Raw genomic sequence first — 23840 nt, forward strand, 5'->3', positions numbered from 1 at the left:
GTCCCCTATTTTGTAGGCGCTATAACTTTTGCGCAAACCAGTCGCTTATTGCGATTTTTTTTTTACCAAAAATATGTAGAATACGTATCGGCCTAAACTGAGAATTTTTTTTTTTAATTGGGCTATTTATTAGAGCAACAAGTAAAAAATATTGTATTTTTTTTCAAAATTGTCGCTCTTTTTTGTTTATAGCGCAAAAAATAAAAACCTCACAGGCGATCAAATACCACCGAAAGAAAGCTCTACTTGTGGGGAAAAAAGGATGTCAATTTTGTTTGGGAGTCACGTCGCACGACCGCGCAATTGTCAGTTAAAGCGACGCAGTGCCGGAAGCTGAAATTTCACCTGGGCAGGAGGGGGGTATATGTGCCCAGTAAGCAAGTGGTTATTTAGCAGGAATTTATTTTCTCTTCCTGTTTTGTCTATTTGATAGAAAGTAAAAGTATATCTCCCCAATGGGACACAGATGGCAAAAAAAATGAAAAAACTGACAGGGCTTACCACCCTCCTCTAACACAATCCTAGGTAGGTGCTAAAAATTAGGTAGCTTACTATTAGTTTTCTTTTGGTACATTTAGTTGCTACACTGAAGGCAGTGTGGATAATTTGTGTTGGGCAAAAGCATATTTTAGCTCACTGCAATCAGTGCAGCCACAATCTGCTAGTGAGGTCTGATCTGTGTGCTCTGCTGCTGCCAGTCTGCATAAGCTTACTCTGTACCCAGGAGACCGGAGACATTTCTGGAGATAGGTGTGAAGCTTTGCAGATGGTGGCATGAATTTGGATGCAGCCTTCGTCTATCCCAGAGAGCCAAACTCTGAATGCAGGCTGGACAACTGCTTTTTTTTTTTTTTTGGAGCACACAGAGCTCAGGGTCTTGTCCCAGAGTGGAGGAGTCCAGCCTAGGCACAATCTGCTGAAGGAGTTCTCAGCAGTGATGCTCATCTTCCTTTAAAAAAGTAATTAGTTACAGTTACAAATTACTTGGCCGAAAAAGTAATTAAGTTAGTGACTCAGTTACTTCATTGGCAAAGTAACTAGTTACTCAGCAAAGTAACTGTGATTTTTTTTTTTTATATTCTACAATGCAATCACATGACTCCACCTCCTCTCCACATGCCCAGGCAGGCCCAGCAAATGCAATACTGTGTACAATTATTAATATCATCATCACACTCCAGTGCCCAGCAATACTGTACAATATAGATTCAGTGTGCAGTGTGAGTGACACTGCTGCAGTGCACACTGAATCTATATTGTACAGTATTGCTGCCTGGGCAGGTGGAGTGTGATGATGATATTAATAATTGTACACAGTATTGCATTTGCTGGGCCTGCCTGGGCATGTCTGTGGAGCGGTCCAGTGGAGTGTCACACTGTGTGACACAGTCCACCGGACCGCTCCACATGCCCAGTCAGGCCCAGCAAATGCAATACTGTGTACAATTAATTATATCAACTCCACCTGCCCCAGTGCCCATGCCCACTGCCCAGGCTGCGCCAGCAATACTGACATGCGGGGTGTGCCCGGGCAGCACACCCTAATTACTTGTGCTCTGCTCATCGCTGTCCCTGGCACTCCCTGCTAATTCAGCCATCGATACAAAGAAGTCCAATTCTTTACACCCACACCCCCAGTCTGCAGCTATTTAAAAAAAAAAATCTCTGGTACTAGGCCTCCCCCCCCCCAGGCCCCCACTCCCAGTTCCAAGCAATCCGATGCCGCTCGGCTCCTCACCTGCGCAGGGCCACGGTCAGTCGGTGCAATGCTGGTAGGTCTGCTGGCGCTCAGGTGAGGTGACACCGGAGTCCGGACCGGTGGTGGACGGTGGAGCGGAGCCTCCGCGGGGGCCGGGGGAGATGTCGGTGGCTGTTGGCTGAGGTGAGGAGGTGAGCCAGACTGAGACTCACTCCCTCCTCGTGACACAAACTGCTGCAGCCTCAGGCGGGCAGGCGGGACTCGGGGACTCCAGGCGCGTGCATGCTCCAGGCCAGCGCCACCCACGATGACTCACGAGTCACTCCGACGTCGACGAGTGCCACACATGTCCATAGATCAGTCTGGTATCAATGGAGGGCATCACTTGGAAGATTGGAAGGGGGCATCCATCAGTCCTTGGGCATTGCGAGTACAGACATAACTGGATCTTGGGGAATTTGTGCTCTACCTACCCCTCTGGTGCCTAGTATAGTTAGTTGTGGGTCTAAGAAAAGGGACTTTGCTCTATTAATTCTACTACTACTTAGGCAAGAAAGAAAGATTAAGTCCTTGGTGTACATAGATATTATTCTTGGAGTGTCCCACCACTAGCCTCATCCCGATCCAAGTTCTACAAAAACAACTAAAACAATATCCCCTAAACTGGTCATTGAAGTAACAAGCAAACATGTTGTGTGCACCTGGTTGTGGAAAATACTGTGTGCCTGGCTGTGGTACTAAAGTTAGAAAGACATGGGAAAAAATACCAGCAGCTCCTATGGGAGTTACGCTACACTCCCTTTCTCTATCCCTTTAGTTACACTTTAAGATACTTGTTTAGGTGCTTCCTGTTATGAGGGGACAGCTCTCTCCAGTGTTCATTTAGTCGACTAAAACGACTAAAACATTTTAGTCGACTAAATGAATACTATTTTAGTCTACTAAAATATGACTAAAACTAAAACAATTGAGAATACTAAAACTAAAATGGCATTTTAGTCAAAAGACTAAAATGGGAGTAAAACTTCAAAATTAACACTAGCCTGTAGTGCATGATCATACCTCAATACTATGAATAATAACATGTTTAATTTTCTACTCCAGCAGTATATAATGAGTTTGGAAATGTTAACTAAATTATTACAATTCAATTACACCCATTAGATTTTAGACGACTAAAATGAGTTTTAGTCGACTAAAATATACTTGAGATTTAGTCGATACGACTAAAACTAAAACAATTGCAGAAGACTAAAATGGCACTAAAACTAAAATGCCATTTTAGTCCTAAGACTTATGGCCTGTACACACGATCGGTTCATCCGATGAAAACGGTCTGATGGATTTTTTTATCAGATATGCGTTGAAGCTGACTTTCATCAGTCATGCCTACACACCATCGGTTAAAAAAACAATCCTTTCAGAACGCGGTGACGTAAAACACAATGACGTGCTGAGAAAAATTAAGTTCAATGCTTCCGAGCATGCGTCGACTTGATTCTGAGCATGCGTGGATTTTTAACCGATGGACGTACCCACAGACGATCGTTTTTTTCTATCGGTTAGTTAACCATCAGATAATTTTAAAACAAGTTCCTAGTTTTTTAACCGATGGATAAATAACCGATGGGGCCCACACACGATCGGTTAGTCTGATGAAAACGGTCCATCAGACCGTTTTCATCAGACAAACCGATCGTGTGTATGCGGCATAAGACTAAAACTAAATCAGAGTTTGCTGCTAAAATTAACACTGGCTCTCTCTTTAGGGATTGTAAAGGTTTGTTTATTAAAAAATAAAAATAACAAACATGTCATTATTACCTGCTCTGTGTAAGTGTTTTTCACAATGCGCCCCGGATCCTCCTCTTTTGCGGTCCCTCGACGGCACTCCTCCTCATCGAGTGCCCCCACGGAGAGTCGCTTTCCATGGGGAAACTCATGTGGGTGTGCACCTGAGTCCTGCTGCTGTATCCATTGACACAGACAGCAGGGCTCTGCCCTACCCCAGCTCCTGTGTCACTGGATTTGATTGACAGCAGCAAGAGCCAATGGCTTCTGCTACTATGAATCTATCCAATGAGGACCTGAGGCAGCAGCTGGAGCTGCTGGGCTCATGCTCGTCGTTGGAATGATCTGGTTCAGGTAAGAAAAAGGGGGGCAGCTGCACCACAGAAGGGTTTTCACCTTAATGCATAAAATGCATTAAGGTAAAAAACCTTGAGACTTTACAACTCCTTTAATTCTGCATCTGAGTTGTCACCCTGTTATGTGCACCTCTGTTGGAGAATATAAATGGTTGCGGCAGCATGCATTACACAGGCACAGTCCACTTTTGTCACCATCAAGAAACCCTCCCTGAGAGAGGCCATGAAGAAATTGCTAGATTACATGCATGTAGACAAGAAGTGGCCCTAAAGAGATACGTTACGCCACCGTAAATTAGGGTGCAAGTTCCGTATTCAGAAAGAACTTGCGCCCTAAGTTACGGCGGCGTAACGTATGTGGTCCGGCGTAAGCCCGCCTAATTCAAATGTGGATGACGTGGGCATGTTTTATGTAAATTACATGTGACCCCGCGCATTCGCCATTCGTGAAAGAATCCCAGTGCGCATGCTCGAAATTACGCCGCAAATCGTCAATGCTTTAGACGTGAACGTAACTTACGTACAGCCCTATTCGCGAACGACTTACGCAAACAACGTAAAATTTTCAAAATTTGACGCGGGAACGATGTCCATACTTAACATAGGATACATATAGCAGGGGTAACTTTACGCTGGAAAAAGTCAAACGTAAACGACCTAAAAAATGCGCCGGCGGACGTACGTTTCTGAATCGGCGTATCTACCTAATTAGCATATTCCTTGCGTAAATCGACAGAAGCGCCACCTAGCGGCCAGCGTAAATATGCAACTAAGATACAACGGCGTAAGAGACTTACGCCAGTCGGATCTTAGCCTAATTTTGGCGTATCTTGCTTTCTGAATACAGAAAGAAGATACGCCGGCACAGCTTTGAATTTACGCGGCGTACCAATAGATACGCCAACGTAAATTCTTTCTGAATCCGGGCCAGTGTTTATAAGTTATGTTCCGGGTAAATGATTGAAATTTTGTTTTAGAATTCATAATAAAAATATTTGTGTGCATACTAAATTACAACTACAGAGCTTTTTGTTTTGGATAGAGCAGATAATGGTAAGAGCCCCTCACAAAAATGTTTTTTCTGTGTCTGTATACTCATTGGGGAGATCTGACGGTTTATTGACAGCAATCACTACTAGGGAAAACTCTCAAATTGTGTATAAAAGAAAAAAAAAAGAAACAAAAAAAATAAGAGAAAAAAAATCTGAGCAGAATGGGAAAAGAATAGGGCCTCTATATGTTTTTTTTTTTTTTCTCATTCCTTATCTCACAGTCAGTGGTGACAAGCAAACTTCCCAAGAAAGACTTCATAGAGGTTCATGCTGCTGGTTTGTTTAAAACTTACACAAATAATCTGCTTTAAACTTTCTTGTTTGTACTGCATCTTCTATAGATAGTTTAATCAGAAAGTGTATTTTATATTCTTTATTTTAAGAACACAAAGTACATCAATATGAAGTTAGAAGCTCTCAAATTTAATGGTCAAGTTATTAACAGGGAATGCATTTAAGAAAGGATCAATAGGCCCCAATGTGATCCAATTCCAGTATTTTTTTGGCTTGTAAAAACCAACTCTATGCCTCCTTTTCATTCTATTGTCCTGTATTGACATATCCTGTTAATCTTTTTCCATCTCTGGTCTTTATTATGGGAACACTGAGTTTAATGAAAGATTTGGTTTCATTAAAGCCCGAAAGCCAGGAAATCACAATCTGATTTTTACAAGACAAGTGACCATTCCCGGCATCACTAGTGATAATTGGGTATAAATTGACCAACAAGAGCCGAGTTAGATGGCAAATAAAGTTTGGCTTCTATTGGTGTCTACTTATAGAGTGCTATTCTTTTCCTACAAGGAGGAAAGGTCCTTTTATTGCACATGTGTCAAAATAAAAGAAAATTACAGCAGGTTTGGTGAGCTGTAAGAGGGTTGGCAAAGCTGTGACTGAAAGACCTATCTATTTAGTTTAAATCCTGACTAGTCAACCATCATATATTTAAAAATAGCTAATAGCAAATAAAGAAAGCGGGTCACAGTATGTTCTTTTAAAATACCCTAATCTCGATAAGGATATTACAGGACATTACAATTGTTCTGTAACTTCCATTTAAATACCAACTCCAGACATTTTTTAGTTTTGAATAGAGTTGAGAAGGGTAAGAACCTCTGCCAATTTTTTATTGCTGTCTATATCCACTATTTGGGCAGTTTCTCTACATTTCCATTCATTTTGACGAGTGTCAGAACAGGAAATGATGGGAAATATCCCCAGTGAGGAGATGGACAAATAAAAAACATTTTTCTAGTACAGTAGAGAAGCATAGAACTTCTGTAAGTTTTTAATTGCTGTCTGATTCCAAATTGGATAGACATCCCTTCACTTTCTTCCCTGGTGATGGATAACAAAAAAAGGGAGGGATAAAAACCCCTCAAAGGAAATGATTCGCTATTCACACTCCCTATATTACTCTGGTCAATGGGTGCTGCGGTGACCAAAATGGATGGCACCATGCCATTAGTACAAGATACTGTAGATACCAGCAGAAGACCTTATGGTCAGTGTTTCATGACCTGGCATAAAATGAGTTTGGAAATGTCTCAGAAGAAAGGTTGAATGGGTTGTAGGATTTATTTAACTGATCTGTTCTGCAAAGTATGTATTCTCAGTTCTATACAAGTATACTTGTCTATGTACTTAACAGTATAATAAATGACTATTAGTTCATGCCCTGGGGAAGCATTCCTTGACCAAGTGCAACAGTTATTGGCTTGGACTTGTTGGAATGACTGTACTTTGGAATGTAACTTAGCAATAAATACCGGTAAATAAAAAGTTTGCACCATCTGTAGGATATTCTTTATTAGATAACATACACATGACCACCATATTTTGCCCATACATAACACAACACAACTTAAGAATGTTGTATGAAAATCAGAATCTTCTTTAAGCAACCAGAAATCTTGTGGCTTAACCAACAATGATGATTCATCCAGCCGTGTGAGCTCTGAAGAGCTTAAGTGAGTTCTATTTTTGTCCCAGTCATTGCCTGTGGCTTCTGCTCTTTCAATTGCCAGGTTGCAGAGTGCATTTTCTTGTTGAGTGCTAATTCAGAGTAGAGCAGGCCAAGAAAGGTCAGGTGAGGTGCTCTGGTTAACAATGTAGATATAAAGGGGAAATATATCCTTCTATCACCTCATATAATTCAAAATACATATCCAAGGAATCAATGCTGATGTTACAGCATATCTATAGTCAAAAAATTGAAAATCATTCATTGAGTCATCGAATTTCCATCTGTTCTAGCACTGTTGTTGCTACCGTAACCATACCTCTAACTATCCTGACGGATTTCCCGGAGTGCAGTGATACAAAATCACCATGTCCTGTGCATATGCACAGCCATTGTCACCTATTGTAAAGAGCTTGTTGCTGAAACTGCAATGTACTATACAAAAACTTTTACAGTGCTTCAAATCTCAAAACAGTATCTTAAAGTTTTTACAAGCCATGTATAGTTACGTATAAAGGCCCTTACAAATATGTGTCCTTCTGGAGCAGGGTATTAGAAAATGTATAGATTTGGTGGGCAGACTCCACTATAAGAGACCTACAGTGTGCATAAGGGTTCAAAATTGGTAATTTCTATTTTTTTTTTTCTAAAAGATTTTTCACTGCAGTGCATAGTTACGTTTAATATTCTCCCTCCGTATAGATTCACCATTTGTGCTCTACTTCACTAGTTTAGTTTTATTTGTTCCAGGAAAAACAAGACCAACCTTCAAGAAACATTTTACTGTTTTTCTAATTTGCCGGCCTGTGAATTGCAGTTTTATAGATAACTAGGAGAATCGGGGCCAAATTCTGTTGGAGAAACAGTCAACCAAGGAGTTGCCATCCTGAATAACTCTACAACTTCTTTATATTGCAACTTATCAATCCTTTAGAAATGTTGGCTGCAAAACTTTTATTTTTATTTTCACCCTGTGATCCTGCCACTAAAACACATCCTGTCCTAGATTGACAATCTATGGAGAAGAAACCTTTCGGTTCTAGGAAGGCCTATAACACACTCTCCATATTTCCATAACACAGGGGGTAGATGTTTTGCACAGGAAGAGATCACAGGAAGTTATGAGCTCGAAAGATTTCTGTTGGGATCAACAGGTATTTTTTGTGCCTATCAAACAGATATAACAAAACACTGATGGTATATTTAAAGTGTTTGTAAACCTAGTTACACCACTTGTACCTACAGCTAAGCCTATAATAAGGCTTACCTGTAGGTACTGTAAATATCTCCTAAACCTGATGTCATCAGCTCATGCGCTGTAAAAGTAGCGACCCTCCATGCCTTCACTAGCAAGTGCTGTGACTGACGGCTCCCACGGTCATGCGCTGGAGTGATGTCATGCTATTCCGGCCAGTCACAGAGACGGAGTCCACGGAAGGGAGAGCGGCTATAATGGATGCAGCCACCAGGGGGGACAGGGTGGGCTTTGATTGCAGGTAAGTGGCACATAACAGGATAGGATCCAATGCATACTAGTCCATTATGCTTTTACTTTGCAGGGGAAAATAGAGGAAGTAAAATCCATTAGGGTTTACTTCCTCTTTAACAAACCAAATGGTGGCAAATATGAGAAGTTCAATATTAGGGTTTTTAAACACTTTAAAAGAGGTAGTGAAATTAAATGTCTACTTATACTGCCCAGGCTCCTTCCTCCTGTAAAATCACCTGCTGTTATTGGGTATAAAATGTACCCCATATTACACCCACAGTGCCTAGGTGAAGGTGATGTTGCAGTTCTTCTGGCTAGAAGACGGGATACAGAGCAGCCAAATTCTGATGAAATGTCTTTTTGTGAGTTTTTGTCTGCACTGTGATCCGTAGGAATCTTCCCTTTAAGGATGGTGAGATTATAACTAACAAGTAATCATTAAACAACAGTCCATACAGTGCTTTGAACACTGAAGTGAATAGTGACAATTTAAATAAAAGATGTCCATTGAAGTGAAATCTAAACAAAAGTGATGGTTAGATGAGTAACCACCAGGTGTACCTCCACCATGAAAGTATTTTGATAATGACCCAGCACTAAAAACAAATCCATCAATGATTAGACTGGAAAGGAAGAAAAATGGGTCCACATAGTGTAAAACCATAAAACACTTTATTTTGAGAAAAAGTTACTAAACACTTACATTTATCCACTAAATAATCAGCAGTTAAAATGATAGTTTCCCAGGATAAAACGACTTGTATACAAGCTCGGATGGCGTGGTTAGTTCAGACCTAGACTCTGCGCTTCATGTTTCTTCAGAAGTGACTTTATGGGGGGGTCATTTGGAGTCTACGTGATGATCTGTGGTGTGTCTTTATTGTGGCTTTCTGATCCAGTCTCCAGCTGGTGGTTGTTAGAGCACCGAAAACTCTAGAGCTCTCTCCAGAAAGGTGTGCTATGGGAATATGCCTCTCAGATATGTTCCCACTGACACCATTGATCGTTTAGTTGTCTGTAAGAGGGAAATTCTTCACACTGATGCAAATGTAAAGAGAATTATTTCCACTGACCATCCAACTAATATACACACCCTAGGATCCGTGGCACTAGGGTATGGGACACAAGAATGAAATCTATGCGGGAAATAGAATTGTAAGAAGGGGAGAAGCAGGAGTAGGCCCATGTGTGTGGAAAGTTGTGTCGTCACGTGTCAACAAGGTGGAAGGTGGAGATAAGTTTAGAGAATTTAGTTTCAGTGGTACTAGCGCATGGCGTCTGCGCTGTTTGGAGTCTATCAAGGGCTGGACGTAGTGTGGTTTTGAAGTCACCCAGCCATACTGCTGGTACCGCAGGGTGACGAGCCATAAAAGTAAACCCCTTCAGAACCACAGTTGTGCTAAAGGGGGAGGTATGTAGAAAGCCATGAGAAATACATACAGGCCTTGTGGGTCCGTGAGAAGTTCACACAATTCATGTACCGATTTGACGATTAAAATAGAAACTCCCCTTGCATGAGTCATGTAGGTGGAATGATACGCCCACCCAACCCAGGGATGGCGAAGGGCCATTTGGAGTCTTCCCTCGATGTGCGTCTCAACCAGCACCACCAGGGGTATGAAAAAGACACCCTAGGGGGACAATAAGGTGCAGTAAGTCGACTAATAAGTTGTGAAATAGGCCGGTTCCTTAACCACTTACCCACCGGCCCATAGTCAAAATATGTCCTGTTTTTAAAGATGGATATCTCGGTAACGGCAGCAGCTGCTGCCACAACCGAGGTATCCATCTTTAGTGCCCTCCCGCGCCCTCCGTCGCTTACCGGAGCCGTCGGTAGCGGCGGAGGCAATGGGGTCCGTTCGGCAGCTGACTGGGGTTGCGAGTGAGGAAAAAATCACCCCCACCCGTCCCCATAGCTCTGCTGGGCGGAAGTGACGTCAAAACGTCAGTCCCGTCCAGCGTCTTAAAGAAACATTTTTTTTTTGTCATTTTAAAAAATGACAGTTTCAATTTATTTTTTAATTTTTTTGCATTTAAGTCTAAATATGAGATATGAGGTCTTTTTGACCCCAGATCTCATATTTAAGAGGACCTGTCATGCTTTTTTTCTATTACAAGGGATGTTTACATTCCTTGTAATAGGAATAAAAGTGATCAATTTTTTTTTTATTTCAGTGTAAAAAATTATAAACTAAATTAAAAATAAATAAGAAAACAAAAAAAATAATTTTTTAAAGCGCCCCGTCCCGACGAGCTCGCGCACAGAAGCGAACGCATATGCAAGTAGCGCCCGCATATGAAAACTGTGTTCAAACCACACAAGTGAGGTATCGCCGCGATCGTTAGAGTGAGAGCAATAATTATAGCCCTAGACCTCCTCTGTAACTCAAAAAATGCAACCTGTAGAATTTTTTAAATGTCGCCTATCGATATTTTTAAGGGTAAAAGTTTGACGCCATGCCACGAGCGGGCGCAATTTTTAAGTGTGTCATGTTGGATATCATTTTACTCGGCGTAACATTATCTTTCACAATATATAAAAAAATTGGGCAAAATTTATTGTTGTCTTATTTTTTAATTAAAAAAAGTGATTTTTTCCCCAAAAAAGTGCGCTTCTAAGACCGCTGCGCAAATACGGTGTGACAAAAAGTATTGCAATGACTGCCATTTTATTACCTAGGATGTCTGCTAAAAAAAAATATAATGTTTGGGGGTTCTGATTAATTTTCTAGCAAAAAAAAATGTGATTTTTACATGAAGGAGAGAAGTGCCAGAATAGGCCCGGTGGGCGAGTGGTTAAATGCCACTTGGCCTGGCAAAATAAATCAATACAGATCAAGACAGAAGTGCAACACGGAGAGCTATGGTAATCCAAATGGTGCTGAGATCCAGGGGGAAAAAATATCACACCATATGGCTCACCTGGTGTGTGGTCAGTCAGCTCTTCCAGGGGCATGTCTGCGCTCTAGCCAAGAGATAACCTCTTTGGGATCCTCAAAAAACAGTGCATGACCATCACTCTCCACTCTCAGGCGGGCAGGAAAAAGCATGGAGTACTTCAGGTGGTGGCTGCGCAGCTGACGTTTGGCCTCAATGAAGCTCTGGCAGCGTTTCTGTATCACCGCCGAGAAGTCGGGGAATATTGCCACTTTGATGTTTCCCAGGGGGCAGTTACCCTTTTCCCTCGCCAGTCTCAGCGCAGCATTCTGGCCTTTATAATTTCGAAATGTAGCGATGAAGGTTAGGGGGGGGGGAAGTCCCTAGGGGGGAGGCTTAGCAGGCATGCAATGTGCCCTCTCAACTGCCAACATGGGGAGAAGGCATCTCGGTCTTATGTGGTCACCAGCAACTGCTCAAGGAAGGTTGTTGGGTCCTTACCTTCCGCCCCCTCCGGGAGACCGATGAAGCGGAGATTACATCTCCTCAAACAATTCTCCATTTCATCCTGCTTGTCAATAAGCTGGTTAATCTGCCTTTGCATATGATCAGAGCCGGCCTGTAATGGTGGGAGACTCTCTTCTACTGTGCTGATGTGGGTCTTAGTCTTTGTGACCTGATCGCGGAGTTTCTGAAAGTCCTGCCTAATCAATGAAATGTCCATCTTGACCTCAATCTGAGCAGTGAGGGAGGTCCGGCAAAGTGTAATTGCCTCCAGCAGCTTATCTGTGTCTCCCGGCCTGCGCTCTCCTCCCGCCTTATCAGCGCCGCTATCTTCCTCAGCCTCCTCTCCGTCTTGTCGGCGGTACTGTGCAAGTTTTGCTGCAGCGGATTTTTGGCTTTTCTGGGGGGAATTTGATGGCAGAAATGAGGGATGTCAGTCTGAGCCGGTCAGGGTCAAAAAACTTGCCTTAGCGTCGCAGGATTAGGTAAAAGACAAGATCGATTGCCGTAGCTCAGGGAAGAAGCATCCTACGCCATGCAGTGTCAGGCCACACCCCCCCACTGGATTGCTTTTAGAAGATTTTATTTTTAGAGAAAAAAAAAACGAGATTTTACAATCACTTTGAGTGGCTAAAGTTGAGCTCCAGGCAAAATGGTAAACACATATGAAATACATGGGAGTTATTTTAGCTGACAAAGGATTTTTATTTCTACTTATCCATTTCTGAGATTTACACAACTCTGGCACAGAGCAACAATCCTTACATAGTTACATAGTAGGCGAGATTGAAAAAAGGCAGTCCATAAAGTCCAACCTGTGTGTGTGTGATTATATGTCAGTATTACATTGTATATCTCTGTATGTTGTGGTCATTCAGGTGCTTATCCAATAGTTTGAAACCACTGCTCGTGGAAGGGAATTGAACATTCTAAATGCTCTTACAGTAAAGAACCCTCTATGCAGTTTAAGGTTAAACTGCTTTTATTCTAATTTTAGTGAATGGCCGTGTGTCTTATTAAAAAAGTTCTTATAATAAGAACACCAGTACGATATTTGTACATTGAAATCATATCCCATCTCAAGCGTCTCTTCTCCAGAGAGAACAAGTTCAGTGTTCGTAACCTTTACTCATAACTAAGGTCCTCCAAACCCTTTATTCGTTTTGTTGCCCTTCTCTGGACTGTCCAGTTCCAGCACATCCTTCCTAAGGACTGGTGTCCAAAACTGGACAGCATACTCCAGGTGCGGCTGGACCAGAGTCTTGTAGAGTACTAGAATTGTCATTTTATCTCTGGAGTCTTGTTTATAGTCCTTTATCATCCCCTTCAAGAGCTTGCATACAATTGATTTTAGGCTAACTGGTCTGTAATTCCCAGGTTTGTATCTTGGCCCTTTTTTAAATATTGGTTCTACATTGGCTTTTCTCCAATCAGCTGGTACCATTCCAGTCAGTAGACTCTTTGTAAAAATTAGGAACAATTGTCTGGCAATTACTTAACTGAGTTCCTTAAGGACCCTCAGGTGCAAGCCATCTGGCCCGGTGACTTATTAATGTTAAGTTTTTCAAGTCTATTTCTAATTCTGTCCTCTGTTAGCCATGAGGGTGCTTCCTGTGACGTGCCATGATGATAAACATTGCAGTTTTGGTTACTGAAGCCCCCTGATTCCATCTTGAGACTGAGGAGAAGAATAAATTCAATACCTTCGCTATCTCTCCATCCTCAGTAACCAGATTCCCTTCATCATTCTTTATGAGACCAATATGATCTTACCTCCCTTTCTTACTATTTATGTACTTAAAGAATTTCTTTAGATTTTTCTTACTCTCCTCCTCTATCTTTCTTTTTCATGTTCTATCTTAGCTGCTCGGATTGCACCCTTACATTTCTTGTTGTATTCTTTGTAAAGTTAGAATGCTGATGATGATCCCTCAGCCTTGTATTTTTTGAAGGCCTTCTCCTTTGCTTTTATATGCCTTTTTACGTTGGAGTTAAGCCACCCAGCACTTTTATTAGCTCTTTTAAATGTATTTCCCATTGGGATGCACTGGCTAATGCCCCTATTTAATATGCTCTTAAAGCATACCCATTTCTCCTCCATGTTCTTTGTTCCTAAGATTTTATCGCAATTTGTATCTTCTAGCAAGGCTTGTAGTTTAGGGAAGTTGGCCCTTTTGAAAATTCTGTATCTTTGTATTCCCCCTTATGTTCCCTTTTAACTTAATTCATACTCAAACGAATTGACCGTGTTTCTACATCCGTGATCAAGTCTGTATTGCTGGTGGTAATCAGTAGGTCTAGTAACGCTTTGTTTCTAGTTAGTGTGTTTACCATCTGACCCATGAAATTGTCCTGCAAGACATTTTGAAACTGGCGAGCCTTAGATGAATGTGTGGTTCCTTCTACCCCATCTATGTCTGGATAATTAAATTCCCCATATTATGATGACACTTCCCATCCTTGGCGCTAATCCAAATTGTGATAGGAGGTCCGCCTCTGCCTCCTACCTGTGGTTAGGGGGCCTATAGCATACTCCCAGTATTACTTTCCCCTTAGTTTCATCCCTTTGCAGCTCTACCCATAAGGATTTCACCTCCTCGCTTGCTCCCTTAGTGATGTCATCACTCACATTCACATATTTTTGATGTACATGCATACCCCTCCCCTTTTTTACCCTCTCTTTCCCTGCGATATAGAGAATACCCTTGAATAATAATACAACTAATAATAATGGTTACCAGCCAATCATGAGAGCTGTTGAACTAAGTCTCTGAAATTCCTACAAAATCTAACAACCTCCTTGAACTTCCCTACTTCCCTAATCTCCCTCTACCTTTCTGGTGTGGCTCGAGGTACCAGTAGTATTTCTGAGAATGCTACCTTGGATGTCCTTTTCCTCAATTTTGCTCCTAAGTCCCTAAAATCATTTTTTAGGACACTCCATCTTCCTCTGACGTTGTCATTGGTGCCAACGTGCACCATGACAGCCGAGTCTTCCCCAGCCTTTACGAGTAAGTTGTCCACCAGGTCCCTGAGCGCCCGGTAGACAACATACAGTTTTGGGCTTCAGGTCTTTGTGACAGATTGCCCCCTCTGTCCTTCTAAGAATTGAGTCCCCACCACCAGGATCTGACGTTCCCTTCCCTTAGCTTTACTCCAATCCTTACTAGAGGAGTTTTTACCCTGGCAGCTAGGGGAATCACTAAGCTCCAGCAGTGATGGTCCCTGACAGGTTTCACTAATGTCACGCAGTGTTCGCCCTAAAAACGGATACATGACGCAAGATGTCACATCTCCACACCCGCCGGGCATCTAACCTACTAATTTGATAGGGATTGAGGATTATACCCTGTGCAAATTAACTAACAACTAGCTTCCTGCCACTAGTACTCAACAATACAATACACAGGTACTCACAGCCCACGTGCACTCACAGTACATGTGCACTCACAGCCCACATGCACTCTTGGTCCAAGTGCACTCACAGTCCAAGTGCACTCATCCTGTCTGCCAGAGTAGGAGACCTTTTTTTTTATATAATACAATTAAGTAACACAGGCATGATTCTTCCCCAAGGCTGTGATTGGGCAATGAAGGGAAGTAGTAGATTAATGATCTCATCTCTTTGTTGCTCTGCCAGCTCCTCCTATTGGCATACCCCTTGTTAGCACATAAGCACTACAGCGAGGCGATTGCAAAAGGCTGATATGCAATCATGTTCATGTATTTACACTGCTTGCTTTTAAAAAAATACATTTAACGGTCTATTCGTTCATGAAGAGCAGCATTAATAATAATCCTGAGTTCAGCTTTATATTTGAAGCCTGGCATTCAGCTTTAAGGTTGGGTTCCACACTTTACTTCTGATAGTATGTTTAGTGACAGCTAAAAGCTTTTTTAATTGCCTTCTGCTATGGGATTAAAGAATCTTTTCATAAATCAGTATCGTCAGATTTATTTTAACTAGTTGATATGATTGTACTGTGCAGTAAAATCTGGAAAGTTTAAAAACTTACAAGGAATGTTAATACTATCCCTAAATGTTCATAGTACCCTTTCTTTCAGCTTTCATATGTCTAAAGCTAATCTAACTTGTGCTACTCTTTCCCTTTTGCAGTGGTCTCTTGTCCTCTGAGTACGTGGAGATTGAGTATGATGAAGGAAAGCCAAAACTCAACAAGGTAATTTTGCTTCGTTATGCTACACACATATAGATCTTCCTCTTCCGTGATATTTTGCAGGCCATCATTTCTCATTAATAAAATATAAACAAATACACTGTTGTCTAGGAAAATGCTTATTTTTAGCAATTTAATAATGATGAACAATTTATACGGGCAGATAGAAAAGCATGCATCTATGATATAAGATATCAGTTTCAAAATGCAATAGATTTTAGAATTAATGCAGACCTGTCACTTTAGGCAGTTAGTAAACTTGACCCTAAACATTAAAATCAGATGCTGTGCATACACCTTTTTCCAACTCTCTTTACAATGAACCTTTTTAGTCAATAAAATGATATGCATTACAAAGGAAGGGGTTTAGAGTATGTCATCATAGCCCTGACTTTGGAAAGCCAGTTAGCACCCTGGGCTTGCAGGCATCTGGGGTGCCAAGGAAGAATAATATGCATACACAGCTCTTGGTGTCGACTTTTAATTTTCAATTTCAGGTTTACTGCCTTTGCAAAGTAACACGTCTAAGTTAAATGCTTGGGCATGTTGGTATTTTCAAGTCACTTTTTTTCTCCATCAAAATTTGTCCAAAAACAGAGCAGCATACATTCTGAAACATAAGCTGTAGAATGGTCAAAGACAAGAGTTGCATGCTAATGCATAAATCTACTGTAACAGCAAATCTGGGCTTCAGTATTCAAATCCATTTGTTTGCATAGCTCCCAACTGTCCCTGATTTGGAGGGACTGTCCCTAATTTGGAGCAATGTCCCTCTGTCCTTTATTCCTCCTCATTTGCCCCTCACTTTGGTCTCTATATAGAGGTATATAAAATGCACTTTTTATCTATAAAAGGTGTTTCTCAGTGCTTTTCATCTGATTTCTAAATTGCTGCATTTGTAAATTCCAAAAGCCGATATAAAGGAATCGCAGTGGTAAAAAAAAAAACACTTGTGGGTTTAACCAATCTTGTTTTATGTACAATTCTCCTTTAAGAGGGCGTGGTAAGGGGTGTGTCCTATGCCTGCATACTTTTGCTGATAGGTGTCCCTCATTCCCATCTCAAAAAGTTGGGAGGTATGTGTTTGTAATATGTTCAGCAGCTGTGTATATGCATATGGCTTATATGTTTAACCACTTAAGGACCGCCCACTGTATATATACATCCACAGAATGGCACGGCTGGGCAGATGGTCGTACCTGCACGGGACCGGGACCGCGGGACCCGTGGACCCGATCGCCACTGGGGTCCCGCGATCGGTCCCCGGAACTGAAGAACGGGGAGAGCCGCGTGTAAACACGGCTTCCCCATGCTTCACTGTGGCGGCTGCATCGATTGTGTCATCCCCTTTATAGGGAGACACAATCGATGACATCACTCCTACAGCCACACCCCCCTACAGTTGTAAACACACACTAGGTGAAACATAACCCCTTCAGCGCCCCCTGTGGTTAACTCCCAAACTGCAACTGTCATTTCCACAATAAAGAATGCATTTTAAATGCATTTTCTGCTGTGAAAATGACAATGGTCCCAAAAATGTGTCAAAATTGTGCGAAGTGTCCGCCATAATGTCGCAGTCATGAAAAAAATCGCTGATCGCCGCCATTAGTAGTAAAAAAAAAAAAAAATTAATAAAAATGCAATAAAACTATCCCCTATTTTGTAAACGCTATAAATTTTGCGCAAACCAACCGATAAACGCTTACTGCGTTTTTTTTTACCAAAAATATGTTAAAGAATACGTATCGGCCTAAACTGAGGAAAAAACATTTTTTTTATATATTTTTGGGGGATATTTATTATAGCAAAAAGTAAAAAATATTGAATTTATTTCAAAATTGTCGCTCTATTTTTGTTTATAGCACAAAAAATAAAAACCGCAGAGGTGATCAAATACCACCAAAAGAAAGCTCTATTTGTGGGGAAAAAAGGACGCTAATTTTGTTTGGGAGCCACGTCACACGACCGCGCAATTGTCAGTTAAAGCGACACAGTCCCGAATCGCAAAAAGTGGCCTGGTCCTTTACCTGCATTTCGGTCCGGGGCTTAAGTGGTTAAAAGGATTTACAGCTTTATGTGTGTTCCATGAAAACAAGTACAAAAATAATGTAAAGCCTCATGATATAGTGCAGATTGCCCGGGGAAAATGCTGCAGCATGAATACTGCATCTAACTACTGTCAAAATTGAAGAGTGATGGCAGAAAAAGGCCTAGTGGTCCATTGAGTTTGCCCCAATTTTTTTGCTATTTTTTTTTTTATTCTTTTCTTTTTTAAACCTTTTTGTCTGTTTGCTATGTATACTTGTATTGATCAGTGCTGATCAATGTAGGCTGAATGTCAGGGCACAATTGCTTTCAATATGTCCTGTTCAGACCATACACCAGGTGCATTGCAGCATGTGCTAACTGTGTATCCACTGAATCGCCTAAGGGGTAACGTGGAACTCCACTGCATCTGAGCACTGCAAATCAAAAACACTATTTAAATTAATTTTAAACATTCAAAGAAAACTCATCCATCCATCCACATCTCCATGATTTATTTTGTTGAGAAATCACTTTTAAAAACACCCCTAAAATAATGGCAGATGATTCTTGTAGCATTTACTTCCTGGAATTCATCTGACCTATAGGGTGCTTAGCTGAGAAAAACGTTCCTCTCCTTCTGTAGACTTCTGGGATGCATGACATCATTTGTCTAGGCCTGGAAGCTTGGAAACCAGGAAGTAAATGAAGAAATTTAAGAAAAAACTTTAAAACAAGTAAATATGACACACTTTCTTATTTACTAATGCTAGCAACATAAGGATTAAAAACATAGTCAATGTTGGTTGAAAGAGTGAAGTTCTGCTGTATGTTTTTTGCTTTGCATCTTTTTTTGTAAATTAGGCCTTAGTTCACACTGCTTGGACCCCACTGTTGTGCAATTTCCAGTGTAACTTACTTCTGACTTCAATCCGACTTTACTTCAGAAATGTTTATTCCATTTTGTTTGCTATACAGCAGGGGTGCCCGACCTTTTGAGGAGCGAGGGCCACCTAAGCGACTCGGTAACCGGTCGCGGGCCACAATGCGTGGAGTTGGTGCATGTCAGCCCACTCTACTCTATAGAGCCCACTCTTTCTTTTTTTTGCGGATCGGAGTAGGCGTTTTTAAACTCCTTAGAGGTGAATGGAGGATCCAATTGGGTCGGACTGACTGTGTGAAAAGGGCCTATGGCTCAGTGCAGGTAACCCTCAGGTGCATTGCTCTGCACCTGCGGATCAGTTTGAAAGCAGCCCAGTAACCACTGCAGAACAGATATGCCCATATATACACTGTGCTTTTAGTAATAAACTTACCTTTAATAACAGTCTTATATTCCTTCCCAGAGCAGAAGGTCGCGGTCCACATCAGAGGGCTCTGCGGGCCACATGTGGCCCCCGGGCCACTGGTTGGGCACCCCTGCTATGCTTTGTATGCAATTGTTATGTGGAACGATATAAAAAGTTTTGCTGAAATCAAGATAGGCTATGTCCAGAGTACCACCTTGGTTCAAAACATCTGTGATATAGTAAAAAAGATTCAATCGGTTTAGTCTGACATATCTTCTCTCAGTGAAGCAAGTAGCTGACACTGGCCCGGATTCAGAAAGGACTTACGACGACGTATCTCCAGATACGCCGTCGTAAGTCCAAATGTGCGCCGTCGTATCTATGCGCTTATTCAGGAAATCAGATACACCTGAATTTTGGCAAGATACGACCGACGTAAGTCTCCTTACGCCGTCGTATCTTGGGTGCATATTTACGCTGGCCGCTAGGGGCTTTTCTGTAGATTTACGCGTCGAATATGTAAATTAGCTAGATATGCCGATTCACGAACGTACTTGCACCCGTCGCATTTAACTACGCCGTTTACGTAAGGCGTACGTCCGGCGTAACTTTACCCCTCATAAAGCAGGGGTAAGTCATGTTAAGGTATGGACGTCGGAAACGTCGAAAAAGCCGTCGTATTTTACGTTGTTTATGTAAGTCGTACGTGAATGGGGCTGGGCGTAGGTTATGTTCACGTTGTATGAATGGAGCCGGCGTATCTTAGGGAGTAAATTTGTCGTGATTCTGAGCATGCGCGCGCATGCACCGTTCGTTCGGCCATGCAATTACATGGGGTCACGCTAGATTATAATACTACACGCCCACTGCCTTGCTACTTTGAATTAGGCGGGCTTACACCGGCCATTTTAAGTTACGCCGGCGCAAGAAAGGGAGCAAGTGCTTTCTGAATACAGTATAAGCCTCTCTATGTTACGTCGGCATAGCGCATATCAGATGCGCTACGCCGCTCTAAAGATACGCCGATCTCTCTGAATCCCGGCCACTGTGTTCAAATAATTCTGCTGACTCCTCCATGCATGATGCTGGGGCTATGGCAGGAGTAGCTGTGGACGAGGAGGTAGAATAAGCTAATCTAGCAGCTGCAGTGGACTGCGCACTAGTGCCAGCTTTGGTCATAGAGGATGAGGAGGATGATTTGGTCAGCCAATCCACCACCTCCTCTACATGCTGTGGCTGGATAGCACGGGCAACATCACTAAACAGAGACAAAGGTGCTCTGTCTGTGGACACAGACACTGCTGGACCCCTCATAGTGGCATGGGAACATGATGGGGGGCTTATTACCCACATTTTATAGATACTGAGAAATGTGTAATTGGATGTACTTTATTCAGTGAAAAGTGGTGTTTGGTGCACACTGACACTGACAGAAATGTAAAAACCGTAAAAAAAATAAATAAAAAGGGTGAACATCAGCACCGCAGTCAGAAAAACTGCGGCTGACAAGGCAGGGGACAAAAAAGAAAGACAAAAAAAAAATGCACAGCAACCAAAAAAATATATATACAAGTATATAGCACTAAACGTTATATAATCCTATGTTAAACACTGCACTACACTAACACACTACGATGACACACTATACTAAAACTAAACTAACACCCTGCCCTAGCTATCTCCACTCCAAAACACTACAAGAAATTTCTATGGGAAGTTACCTTTATAGTGTGGGATGGGACTATGAGCACCGAGCCACGATTAGAGAAAGTAATCATCACTTTGTCAAGTCAAGGCTCTGAAAGTGCTAATTTGGAAAGCCTTGCACCTGACCAGCAGTGCACTTCCCTTGCTTATTTTTGTTTTTAAGATTGTCATGCATCCATTAAAATGTAGGGGCATGTTATAGTGTTTTCTATTTGACACACCCAAATCCATCGATTTAACTTATCACAATTGCAGCCTCATAGCAACTGCAGATCAAATAGAGGCTAATATGGAAACTTCCATAGCTGTTAAGGAGAGGAAGGTTTAGCTTTGTTTTGATCCCAATTTTATTGCCTTAGCTATATATTTTCTTACATTGAATGCCCATCTGATCTCTTTTTATTAGAAAAATAGTGGTGTTTGGTGTGTACACATTCAGTGCTATTTTTATTTTATTTTTTCTACAGGTGAATTGATAAAAAAAAAGTAAAAAAAATCCCAATGTTTTACATTAATTATTTTCCTCATAACAACTGAAGGACTTCCCTGTAGAAAGGGTACACTTACAGGATATCAAGATAAAAGCCTTGGGTACTAGTTTTAGCTATATGTCTCTAAGGCCGGATTCACACTTGTGTGGTGCGAATTTCAGCTCTCTTATCTCTGCAGAGAGATAAGAGAGCTGTTCAGCAGATCATCTCCATTTTAGATGTGAATTTGGAGACCTGGGAGAGGGAAGGGGGAGGGGGGAAGTGTATTGAGCTGAATGAGAGAAATCCTGAAGAGAAATTAACACATGTGCGAATCAGATGCGTGCCCATAGAAGATAATGGGCCTGAATTTGCACCTGAGCCGCACCGCAATGCCTAGAAAACGCACACGTTTTTTCGGCAATGCGCAGTGCGAATGCATCGCACATATGTGAACCAGCCTCATTGAAATCAATGCATTTTATAATGTTATGCGAATTGGATGAGGTTTAAGCCGCAACCAATTCCTATAGGTGTGAACCCGGCCTAAAGGATTGCACTGTGTATATCACCAACACACTCATTAACAAAAATAATTTTGGGTACATTTAGATACATTTCTGTGTGTAAAGGCCATATGCTGCCCTGCATTAAGCTTGTACAACACTACATCGAAAGACTTGGTACACTCACAATTATAAGATTCTGTCCTTACCAGCTATATAGATTCAAGGGCTGTTTGTAATTTGTTGCAGTGAAATACATTCTGATTATTCATAAATGAATCCGGATGATGCTTTGTATTCTCAGTGGTACCTACCATGACTACTAATAAATACAATTTCCAGTAGAAGACAACAAGCCATCTTTAATTTAGAGAACTGTGGAACTGGTGGATGTATATTACCAATTATAATGTTCCCTCAATGTTTGAGAATAAATAATCCTTATTGATTTACTAAAAAAAGCGGTAGCAACAAGCCCCATCTGTGAATTTAAAGACATCTGTCTTCAAGACCACTGGAGGGAACTGTTTATCTATAGATAGTAAACATATTGGCAGTGCATACTGTTTACTTATACAATAATTAGTGCTATCTCATTAAAAGTATTGCTATATAAACTTGTAAAATTGCAATGAATAAATAAAAATAAGATATTTCATTTTGGATAAGGTGTGTACCGTAAGGGTCGTGCACACCAGGGTCACAGGTAGGGTGACCACCAGGGCTTTTTTTCAGCAGGAACGCGGGGGAACGCAGTTCCGGCACCTCCAGCTCTGAATGTATGTAATGGTGCTTGGAGGTGGGTAGGGGGTGGAACCAAGGAACGGTGCTCAGAGATGGGTAGGGGATGGAACCAAGGAACGGTGCTCGGAGGTGGGTAAGGAGTGGAACCAAGGAATGGTGCTTGGAGGTGGGTAGGAGGTGGAACCAAGGAACGGTGCTCGGAGATGGGTAGGGGATGGAACCAAGGAACGGTGCTCGGAGGTGGGTAAGGAGTGGAACCAAGGAATGGTGCTTGGAGGTGGGTAGGGGGTGGACACAAGAGGTGACTCAGAAGGAGGGAGTTCCTGCACCTACTCTCCGATAAAAAAAGCCCTGGTGACCACATTTCCAAACTACCATTCAGGGACACCCTCCCCCCTTCCCAAAAATCAGCTTGTGCTGTAACGAATCCCAGCACAGTCATTAGACACAATAGTCAAGATTAATGATTTCTCCAATCACAAGCAGGGGGAGGGATTGTGCTCCTCCAGGCATTTCTGGCCAAGACAAGTACTGTCAGCAAGTAAAGCAGTGCTGTGGCAGCCTTTTTTGGGCCCATCAGATCCGCCCAGGGAATGGCTGTGTCAGTTTCATTCTGAGACACTGTATTGTCCTGGCATAAAGTTACCTGGGACAGACCGGGCAATCCGGGACATGTGGTCACCCTAGTCACAGAATGCGTTTTGACAGTCAGTTCATTTGAATCCATTGTATAACGCACCAGACCATGCAAAAAGTAGTGCTTGCGCTACTTTTCAAATTGCACTGCACCACTGCAGTGGTACTGCAGTACCATGCAATATGGTGCCCACAAACTCACTGCATTTGTAATCTGTGTTTGGGGTGCCATTAACGGAGAAGTATGGTCTTTTGGCCATACTTCTCCTGTAGGTCACAGGAGTGCACTTAGTTCAGCTGTTGGCTGATATCACAGAACCATTCCAGGCTCTGCTGGGATCCTAACAAGAGCTCAGAGCGGACCTGAGAACTGAGCGCTCAGATCTCTGTGTAGCTGTGGAGCGAGGCTTCATCTACATAGGGTATATAAGTTTGTTTCTTTCAAATCCCTCATTGAATGTGCCTTTCCTGCACCGTGTTTTGGTGTAAACTGGCCATAAATGCGGATCAGTTGTAAACATCTGATAAATTCCTAAATCCTAGTAGTGTGA

At 41.9% G+C, this 23840-nt stretch overlaps 1 protein-coding gene across 6 annotated transcripts in view; it reads left to right on the top strand.

Annotated features, from left to right (window-relative positions):
• The window catches only part of ADAM23 (ADAM metallopeptidase domain 23), a 293859-nt gene that overhangs the window by 143450 nt on the left and 126569 nt on the right, over positions 1 to 23840 (top strand). For all 6 annotated transcript variants that reach the window (XM_040357303.1, XM_040357304.1, XM_040357306.1 and 3 more), the window contains exon 4: positions 15849 to 15912. In XM_040357303.1, coding sequence (XP_040213237.1) covers positions 15849 to 15912 — 64 coding nt within the window. The remainder of the gene's footprint in view (positions 1 to 15848; positions 15913 to 23840) is intronic.

The sequence above is a fragment of the Rana temporaria genome, chromosome 6 (genome assembly GCF_905171775.1).
Source record: "Rana temporaria chromosome 6, aRanTem1.1, whole genome shotgun sequence".
In the NCBI taxonomy this organism is placed as follows: Eukaryota; Metazoa; Chordata; class Amphibia; order Anura; family Ranidae; genus Rana; species Rana temporaria.